This window comes from Littorina saxatilis, unplaced genomic scaffold (genome assembly GCF_037325665.1).
Source record: "Littorina saxatilis isolate snail1 unplaced genomic scaffold, US_GU_Lsax_2.0 scaffold_2942, whole genome shotgun sequence".
NCBI lineage: Eukaryota > Metazoa > Mollusca > Gastropoda > Littorinimorpha > Littorinidae > Littorina > Littorina saxatilis.
The window spans coordinates 45-11,296 of record NW_027127574.1 but is presented as its reverse complement, the minus strand read 5'-3'; the positions used below and the strand labels follow the sequence as shown (position 1 = coordinate 11,296).

The window sequence follows — 11,252 nt, the reverse complement described above, 5'->3', positions numbered from 1 at the left end:
CTGTTTTGAGTATCAGGGATGTTTCTAAGATTTGTTTTCTGGCATTTTCGAATATATTTGAAAGAGATTGAGCAACAAACGACATGATCGTTAACATGGACAGAAAGGTATCTGGAACAATAGACGATAGTGGGAAATAACTCTGTCGGGTTTGTATGGGATATGAAAGAGTGAAAACCTTTGATTTTTACTCAAACAGACATTGGAGGGGTCAATCACAAGCGAGCAGTGTGTCAGAAACACGCAGCCTAGGAGCACGTGTGACTTTATTTGTCAGAGGAAAAGCATGGATATTCACTCTCTCACGTCTCATACAAATCCGTTTTTCACCCAAAAAATCCATTACCCCACTAAACCTGTCCTGGCAGAGCACCTGAAAACACCACTGGACCAGTATGTGTCTCACCTGCCCAAGGTATCGGTCATCCGCTCGCCGACACGGGAAGGGCTGATCAAAGCCAGACTGTTGGGGCTGTCACACGTCACAGCCAGAGTTGTCGTGTTTCTCGATTCCCACTGCGAGTGCGCTCAAGGTGCGATTTTAAACGTTATATTCATGTTCAAGGGACATTTTGTTGTGTCGTTCAATTTACTGTGGAAGTTATATTGTGTGCGACGAGCAGAAGGAACATTGTGTTGTATTGTATTGTATTGTATTGTATTGTATTGTATTGTATTGTATTGTGCTGTATTTTATTTTATTTTATTTTATTTTATTTTATCTTATTTTTATTGCATTGCATTGCATTGCATTGCATTGCATGGTATTGTATTGTATTATATTGTATTGTGCTGTATTGTAGTGTGCTGTATTGTAGTGCTGTATTGTGCTGTATTGTATTGCATTGTATTGTATTGTATTGCATTGCATTGCATTGCATTGCATTGTATCGCATCGCATCGCATCGCATCGCATTGTATCGCATTGTATCGCATTGCATTGCATTGTATTGCATTGCATTGTATTGTATTGTATTGTATTGCATTGCATTGCATTGTATTGTATTGTATTGTATTGTATTGTATTGTATTGTATTGTATTGTATTGTATTGTATTGTATTGTATTGTATTGAAACTTCTCTCGCACAACAGGCTGGCTGGAGCCACTCCTGGAGCGTATCTACAAAGACCCGACGAATGTCGTCGTACCCATTATTGACGCCATCAACGACGAGACTTTCCAGTTCAACTACGCGTCAGCCAAGTACGCCAACGTCGGCACGTTCAACTGGGCGCTCATGTTCAACTGGATGCAGATACAGCCTGGCGAGCTTGCCAGGAGAAAGTCTATCGTTGAGCCTATCAGGTGAGTTTATGTTTCTTTAACAACCATTAAGTTCTTTTTATAATTTTTTTTTTGTTAACATTTTTTTTGTTGAGTTAAAACAAAAACTATGCGATTTCTGGGGGAAAATGTACAGATCAGGAACAATGAAAACTGAAATCACATAATAAATAGGCTCAAAGCATATAATTATCTGCGCAGGCGTTTTAACCTTAAGGTCTTCTTCAGAAAATAAATATGGAAGAAGAAAAAAAGAAAAAAAGAAAGAAATACAGAACAGATGAGGAGAGACGAGAAAGTAACTGACGAAGGAAATGCTATACGTCCAGTCCAATATATATATATACATTTGTATGTAAATCTAGCCAAGTGTCAAGTATTTCTGTTAATGTCTTTGGATTAAAGGAATCGTGTTCGACCGCAGTATTGCTTCTTGTGGCCTTCAACACTTGTATACAGAATATTGTGAAATAAGTCATTTTTTTTTATTGAGTTTAAAGTTGCATTAATCTTGAACATTTGAGTTGTTTGACGTAATATGCCTTTTTTTAAGTGGGGCACATACGAGATTGTGCATTTAGAGTTCCGGACACGTTGACAGTTTGACCGTTATTTACTCCAGTACACTGTAAATTGAAGTGTTCGACTTTTGAACACAGCTTTTGTAATCAGTTGTGGAGACTGTGTGAATTACTCTGTGAATTCTAATAGCAGAGGTAGCACACATGGTAAACCATATAAAACAGTGTTTACAATATGTGCTACTTTTTCTTGGTAGAATTAAAGAGCATTTGAGCTGGCGAAAGAAGGAGCCGTGGAATACCAACCTGAAAACAGTGTCAGCTTTAGTGAGCAGAAGACAATCATCAAGGCATTGATGAGGCCAAGGACAAACAGAGATGACTACCCCACAATGTCCAGAGAGCAGCAAGTCAACCTCATCAGGCTGCGTACTGGCCACAACAGGCTCAATGCTCACATGAACCGAAAGTTCAAGCTGGCGCCATCACCAACCTGTGCCTGCGGTCAAGAAGACCAAACAGCGGAACACATCTTACAGCGATGTCCCTTACTAGACGAGGAACGAAAAGAAGTGTGGCAGTCACCAACTCCCTTGCAGACCAAACTATATGACAGTCGACAGGAGTTGGAGAAAACGACAACATTTATCACCAGTGCTGGACTGATCGTGTAACCTCTGCGAACGCCAAGAAGAAGAAGAAGAAGAAGAAGAAGAAGAAGAAGAAGAAGAAGAAGAAGAAGAAGAAGAAGAAGAAGAAGAAGAAGAAGAAAAGCAAGAGCATTTCACACAATGTTCACAACTGATTACACAAACTGTGTTCCAAAGTGGAACAATTCAGTTGACAGTCCATTACATTCTTGGTTGGTTTGATTTCTTGTAATAACATACTTGTACTTGTAGAATATTGTCAAACAATGTATTATGTTGAAAAGTTGCATTAGGTCTTGAACTCTTTCGTCGTTTGACTTAATATGCCTTTTTCTTATTTTTAAGTAGGGCTCATAAGAGAATGTGCATTTAGAGTTATGTACACTTTGGCAGTTTGACCGTTATTCACTCAAGTATTAAAAGAGCATTTCTAGTATATATATATATATATATATGAATGCCGCAGGACCCCCACCATGGCGGGAGGACTGTTCGCCATTGACCGTGACTACTTCTACAAGCTGGGCACGTACGACCCGGGGATGAAGATCTGGGGCGGCGAGAACCTCGAACTCTCTTTCAAGGTAGGTGATGGCAAGTCGCGAGAATATAGCGTCTGTACCCTCCCCCTCCCCCGCCTTTACCCCTACCTCCACATTATTAGACTGTTGTGTTGTATAATATATACATTTCGAAAGCACCTTCATGCATGAGATCTTGAAATCGTGAAAAACAAGAAATTCCTTCGAGGTAGGAAAAACACCCCCGTTGGTCAAAGAGAAATAACCATTCTCACTGCACCCATTCTCACTGCCACCAACTGAGAAGGTTATTTCCCTTTGACCATGAATATGTTTCTCTATAAGTCCTTGTAGAATCTTAATCCACCAATAACTCCCCAACCGTGTGTTTGACTGGTCCCAATTTTTGTAAGGACCGTCTCAGGAATGTATAGAACTTGTTCACCAAGTTTGGTGACGATCGGTCCGTTCATTCTTGAGATCTATATGCGAACACAAACACACAAACACACAAACACACAAACAAACAAACAAACACATCGACCGAAACCTATACACACCCCTATACCGGGGGTGTAAATAGATTATGCGCAACCACACCCCCCCCCCTCCATTCTACCTTCCCCGACATTCTTTTTGGGGAAAAAAACCCCAAATACAAAGTCGTACAAACTTAGGATCTCCAACGGGATCTCGGGACCTTTTAAATTGTTGGAATCCGCCTTTATGTCTTGTCAATGTCAGTTGACTAAGCTCAAGAGCACGGTGAATAACGCATGTTTCGGAACAGCATAAAACAAGTCGCGTAAGGCGAAAATACAATATTTAGTCAAGTAGCTGTCGAACTCACAGAATGAAACTGAACGCAATGCCATTTTTCAGCAAGACCGTATACTCGTAGCATCGTCAGTCCACCGCTCATGGCAAAGGCAGTGAAATTGACAAGAAGAGCGGGGTAGGAACCGACAAGGAATAAGATGAAAGTGTTTTTAAATTGATTTCGACAATTTAATTTTGATAATATTTTTTATATATTTAATTTTCAGAGCTTGTTTTTAATCCGAATATAACATATTTATATGTTTTTGGAATCAGCAAATGATGGAGAATAAGATAAACGTAAATTTGGATCGTTTTATAAATTTTTATTTTTTTTTACAATTTTCAGATTTTTAATGACCAAAGTCATTAATTAATTTTTAAGCCACCAAGCTGAAATGCAATACCGAAGTCCGGGCTTCGTCGAAGATTACTTGACCAAAATTTCAACCAATTTGGGTGAAAAATGAGGGCGTGACAGTGCCGCCTCAACTTTCACGAAAAGCCGGATATGACGTCATCAAAGACATTTATCAAAAAAATGAAAAAAACGTTCGGGGATTTCATACCCAGGAACTCTCATGTCAAATTTCATAAAGATCGGTCCAGTAGTTTAGTCTGAATCGCTCTACACACACACACACACACACACACAGACACACAGACACACAGACACACACACGCACATACACCACGACCCTCGTTTCGATTCCCCCTCGATGTTAAAATATTTAGTCAAAACTTGACTAAATATAAAAAGACCCAGATGAACAGTTCCTTGTTGCATGTCTTGAACTGGCGCTGTTTACATAAAACAACTGCTTGATTTCATTCCACGGCGTCTGTAGATGGTGTTGAGTCAGAAGAACCACTTATCATATTAACGGTGAATCAAGGGTAAGTTTGATACTTGATTTTATTTGAACCGAGCACGCCTTTCGACTCCATTTAGAGAAAGAAAAAAAAATAACCCGTCCTTTATTTTGGTAAGACTCTGTACAGAAATGTAGTAACAAACTCTTATATTTTTGTTGATGCTAATTAAGTATCCAGATTATAAGTAGCATGGTCCAACTACTGCGTGTGTCTTCCTTCAGATCTGGATGTGTGGTGGCACCCTGGAGACGGCGCCATGTTCTCACGTGGGTCACGTGTTCCGGAACACGTCCCCGCACTCGTCCGGCGGTTACCGGAACTATCTGTCCACCAACATCAACCGACTGACCGCAGTGTGGCTGGATGAGTACAGTTTCTATAGCAACAGGGCCAGACGGGTCAGACAGGTCAGTTTGTTTGTTTGTTTGTTTGTTTGCTTAACGCCCAGCCGACCACGAAGGGCCATATGTGACCCTCCACCACGAAATGAGTCGCATGTCACCTCGCGCGGTTCTGCGCTAGGCTTAATATAAGTAACAGTGTGAGAGTCACCTTAGTCACAGGCTTATAACTCAAACAATGTTCGCTCTTTTCTAAAACGGTTTTCACCACTGGATAGAGCATAAAAACTCTTTAAGAAAATGCAAAAATATGAACATCATGCAAATGTGACATGCGACTCATCCCGTGGTGGAGGGTCACATATCAGGGCGGTGCTGCTTTGACATTTAACGTGCGCCACACACAAGACAGAAGTCGCAGCACAGGCTTCATGTCTCACCCAGTCACATTATTCTGACACCGGACCAACCATGTACCAGTCCTAGCACTAACCCCATAATGCCAGACGCCAGGCGGAGCAGCCACTAGATTGCCAATTTTAAAGTCTTATGTATGACCCGGCCGGGGTTTGAACCCACGACCTCCCGATCACGGGGCGGACGCCTTACCACTAGGCCAACCGTGTCGGTCAGACAGGTCAGTGAAATGGTGCCAATCGAGGAGGTAATTCAATTGCAACGTTTCAAATTAACTCCCTCGGTCAACAATGTGTTGTGCAGTTACGTCCCTTGAACATGACAATAATTACGGAATTAATCGAATTTTAAAGTAAAAATGATCGCTTTTCTTCTCGATTTTGTCTCAGTTTAAACACCTTTCTACGACGAAAATGTAGGGCGTTTATCTACCCGATATGTCCATAATGTGTGTGTGTGTGATAGGGCGGCTCAGAGAACAAATTCCAAAAGTCGACATTGCGTTGAAATGAGCGCTCCAAATATCAAATGTCGGCAAAGAATGTGTGTGTCCGCATGTCTCTGTCTGTCTATATGTCTGTCGGTAATCTTGAACTTTAGTGTCTTAAATTCCTAGCTCATAATTCAGAGGCATTTAAGCCTCCAGATTTGGAGAACCTGCACTTGTAAGCATGATAAGTCATTTTAAATACCCTTGAAGTCACGGTATGAACTGTATACGGATGCATTTCGTTCACATGTTTTTTTCTATGAAAACATAGCGAAATCCGCCATTATTGATGGAGGGGATGCAACTCTGTCAATATTACGATGGCGGAGAGGCAACTCTATCGGATTTTTCCGATAATACGTACCTATTTTCTCGTCATTTTTGTCGAACAAATGACCAAATTATTTAATTATGCTTAAGTTTGGAGCTCAATCCGTCAATTAATTTCACGACAAATGTTCTTTGGCTTGACTACAGGGACTTGTATAAAAAAAAAGTAAAAACTGGCAGTGGATCTTGAACTATGAATTTAACACACTAAAGTTCAAGATTACCCGTCTGTCTCCCCCCTCCCCCACCCCCTTCCCCTCTCTCTCTCTCCATCCTTGCCTATCACCACACCCCTCTACCCTCCTTCACTCCATTTACCTTTTCATATTTTCAGAGTGACGTGAACGTGGGCGACATAGCAGAGAGACTGGAGTTACGGCGGCGACTGAAGTGTCACAGCTTCGGATGGTACATGAAGCACGTGATGCCCGAGAAATATCTCCCTGCTGACAGGGTAGCTCACGGAGCGGTAAGAGAAATAAGAGCATCTCCACTTTTTCATTTTTATATTTAGTCAAGTTTTGACTAAATATTTTAACATCGAGGGGGAATCGAAACGAGGGTCGTGGTGTATGTGCGTGTGTCTGTGTGTGTGTCTGTGTGTGTGTGTGTGTGTGTAGAGCGATTCAGACTAAACTACTGGACCGATCTTTATGAAATTTGACATGAGAGTTCCTGGGTATGAAATCCCCGAACGTTTTTTTCATTTTTTTGATAAATGTCTTTGATGACGTCATATCCGGCTTTTCGTGAAAGTTGAGGCGGCACTGTCACGCCCTCATTTTTCAACCAAATTGGTTCAAATTTTGGTCAAGTAATCTTCGACGAAGCCCGGACTTCGGTATTGCATTTCAGCTTGGTGGCTTAAAAATTAATTAATGACTTTGGTCATTAAAAATCTGAAAATTGTAAAAAAAAAAAAAAAAATTTATAAAACGATCCAAATTTACGTTTATCTTATTCTCCATCATTTGCTGATTCCAAAAACATATAAATATGTTATATTCGGATTAAAAACAAGCTCTGAAAATTAAATATATAAAAATTATTATCAAAATTAAATTGTCCAAATCAATTTAAAAACACTTTCATCTTATTCCTTGTCGGTTCCTGATACCAAAAACATATAGATATGATATGTTTGGATTAAAAACACGCTCAGAAAGTTAAAACAAAGAGAGGTACAGAAAAACGTGCTATCCTTCTTAGCGCAACTACTACCCCGCTCTTCTTGTCAATTTCACTGCCTTTGCCATGAGCGGTGGCCTGACGATGCTACGAGTAAAATGGCATTGCGTTTCATTCTGTGAGTTCGACAGCTACTTGACTAAATATTGTATTTTCGCCTTACGCGACTTGTTATATTTAGTCAAGTTTTGACTAAATATTTTAACATCGAGGGGGAATCGAAACGAGGGTATGGTGTATGTGTGTCTGTCTGTCTGTCTGTGCGTGTGTGTGTGTGTGTGTGTGTAGAGCGATTCAGACTAAACTACTGGACCGATCTTTATGAATTTTGACATGAGAGTTCCTGGGTATGAAATCCCCGAACGTTTTTCTCATTTTTTTGATAAATGTCTTTGATGACGTCATATCCGGCTTTTCGTGAAAGTTGAGGCGGCACTGTCACGCCCTCATTTTTCAACCAAATTGGTTCAAATTTTGGTCAAGTAATCTTCGACGAAGCCCGGGGTTCGGTATTGCATTTCAGCTTGGTGGCTTAAAAATTAATTAATGACTTTGGTAATTAAAAATCTGAAAATTGTAAAAAAAAATAAAAATTTATAAAACGATCGAAATTTACGTTTATCTTATTCTCCATCATTTGCTGATTCCAAAAACATATAAATATGTTATATTCGAATTAAAAACAAGCTCTGAAAATTAAATATATAAAAATTATTATCAATTTTTTTTTTCGAAATCGTTTTAAAAACACTTTCATCTTATTCCTTGTCGGTTCCTCATTCCAAAAACATATAGATATGATATGTTTGGATTAAAAACACGCTCAGAAAGTTAAAACGAAGAGAGGTACAGAAAAGCGTGCTATCCTTCTCAGCGCAACGAATATCCCGCTCTTCTTGTCAATTCCACGGGCACTGCCTTTGCCACGGGCGGTGGAGTGACGATGCTACGAGTATACGGTCTTGCTGCGTTGCGTTGCGTTCAGTTTCATTCTGTGAGTTCGACAGCTACTTGACTAAATATTGTATTTTCGCCTTACGCGACTTGTTACATTTAGTCAAGTTATGACTAAATGTTTTAACATCGAGGGGGGAATCGAGACGAGGGTCGTGGTGTATGTGCGTGTGTGTGTCTGTGTGTGTGTGTAGAGCGATTCAGACTAAACTACTGGACCGATCTTTATGAAATTTGACATGAGAGTTCCTGGGTATAAAATCCCCATACGTTTTTTTCATTTTTGTGATAAATGTCTTTGATGACGTCATATCCGGCTTTTCGTGAAAGTTGAGGCGGCGCTGTCACGCCCTCATTTTTCAACCAAATTGGTTGAAAATGTGGTCAAGTAATCTTCGACGAAGCCCGGACTTCGGTATTGCATTTCAGCTTGGTGGCTTAAAAATTAATTAATGACTTTGGTCATTAAAAATCTGAAAATTGTAAATAAAAATAAAAATTTATAAAACGATCCAAATTTACGTTCATCTTATTCTCCATCATTTTCTGATTCCAAAAACATATAAATATGTTATGTTTGCATTAAAAACAAGCTCTGAAAATTAAATATATAAAAATTATTATCAAAATTAAATTGTCGAAATCAATTTAAAAACACTTTCATCTTATTCCTTGTCGGTTCCTGATTCCAAAAACATATAGATATGATATGTTTGGATTAAAAACACGCTCAGAAAGTTAAAACAAAGAGAGGTACAGAAAAGCGTGCTATCCTTCTTAGCGCAACTACTACCCCGCTCTTCTTGTCGATTTCACTGCCTTTGCCATGAGCGGTGGACTGACGATGCTACGAGTATACGGTCTTGCTGAAAAATGGCATTGCGTTCAGTTTCATTCTGTGAGTTCGACAGCTACTTGACTAAATGTTGTATTTTCGCCTTACTTGTTTGGGGATAGTTTTGTCTTTGAGTATATGATGTAGAGTGGAAGTCAAACGACGACCTTTCATTTAATGTTAGCAAAACAAAAAGATTTAGAGAGGGAAAAGACAAACACAACACAACAACAACAACAACAACAACAACACCACCACATAGGTATTGAAGATATTTTAGAGGGGGGGGGGGGGGGGGGGGGGGGGAAGGAGGGGGGTGGGGGGGATGGTCGGGGGGGAATAGAGACAGATTGGAGTTACGACGGCAACTGATGTCAAAATACGACATGATGCATTTGAATGAATGCTTTATAGAACTTGTTCGGTTAAGGCATATTTTATTTTACGCAAATTGACCAATAACATTGTCAATTGTAGCTGTCTAAAATGATTGGTGCTGTCATCTAGCGGTCGCTGATCGTTCAGATGCACAAAACCAATGTTAAGTCGAATAAATTTGTCTTGCTTTCGACAATGTTAGGTCGTATGCTCGTAAGTATGCATTACTTTTGACAATGTTAGGTCGAAAACGTGTTTTGATTTCGACATTGTTAGGTCGTATAAGTATGTCTTGATTTCGACAATGATAGGCCGTGTAAATATGTTTTGATTTTGATAATGTTAGATCGTAAAATTAAAAGTATTTCTTAACATTTCTTTTTTATTATTCCAGATAGAAAATAAATTCACCCGGTTGTGTGTTGTATCGGACGAAAAGCGGGCCATTTTGTCGGACTGCAGAACAAGAATGAAGTTCGTAAGTATTGCACGTTGAAATCCATGCCACGTTATCTTCCTAATAATAATAATGCAAACTTTTATAGCGCTATTCTAGAAAAATGTCTACTCTTAGCGCTTTACAATACATGCATCGACCAAGCATACTATACACGCACAGGCAAAGAAACCGACCAAACATAACCAACAAACTATACATGCACAGGCAAAGAAAACGACCAAACATACAATACACGCACAGGCAAAGATAACGACCAAACATAAGCAGACATACTATGACCAAACATAACCAACATACTATACGCGCGCAGGCAAAGAGAACAATCAGGATTCAAGAGTATTTTATGTCTATGTCTATGTTATGTCTATGTCTATGTCTATTTTATATGTCTATGTCTATGTTATGTCTATGTCTATGTCTATTTTATATGTCTATGTCTATGCTACAAGATGCTGATACATGCACATCCTGGCTGTGAATCTTTTAGTGGCGAGTAATAGACGATTTTTGGAAATAAACCCGTCGGGTTTGTATAGGTTGTGGGGCTATTCACCAGCGAGGGGTGTGTCGGAAACACGTGGACAGGAGCACATGTTTCCGACACACCCCTCGCTACCGATTGGCGCCTCTCATGTTTGTCAGAGGTTTTGGCAAGGGTATTCACTCTTCCACAACCCATACAAATCCGACAGAGTTATTTTTGGAATTCGTCAATTTTTTACTTCTGAAAAAATAGTCATCGAGATAAAATTTGTTCTCGAAATTCTGTGTAAGTTCCTCGGGAGATATGCAGAAGAAGTGACAGACTTTCTCTTCTCGAACTTTGTTTCACATTCGACATCAGAGATCTAACGATCTAGAAGAGCGAGTCAAGAAGACACGTACTGTTTTGTTTAGTAGGTGTCGTTTCTAATTAAGACAGAACGTTGATGTTTTTTCCAAGGAAAATTATTGAAAAGTACACCAACAAGAATACAATTTGGAGGTATCACACCAGCCTTGGAACCCATGCTCATGTTACCTCCCCCCCCCCCCCCCCCCAATAAGCATGGAGGGGTGTTTTGCGAAAACATGTTCTGACGAACAAGGATTTCAGCAAAACTGAATATGGGATATGGTCAAGATTCCTTTTAAAACTGAATAATACACGGAGTTATTGTCGTCTGTTGTATGAGGGAAAAAAAGA

The 11,252-nt window shown here is 39.7% G+C and overlaps 1 protein-coding gene across 1 annotated transcript; it reads left to right on the top strand.

The window, feature by feature from the left end:
• Positions 1 to 286: 286 nt before the first annotated feature.
• LOC138955999 (putative polypeptide N-acetylgalactosaminyltransferase 9) lies at positions 287 to 6,720 on the top strand (the record flags this gene model as incomplete). The annotated part of the gene is made up of 5 exons (XM_070327477.1): positions 287 to 533; positions 1,094 to 1,307; positions 2,924 to 3,041; positions 4,895 to 5,080; positions 6,586 to 6,720. Coding segments are annotated over exons 1-5 (900 nt in total), but the record flags the coding sequence as incomplete, so codon positions are not given.
• Between the last annotated feature and the right edge of the window lie 4,532 nt (positions 6,721 to 11,252).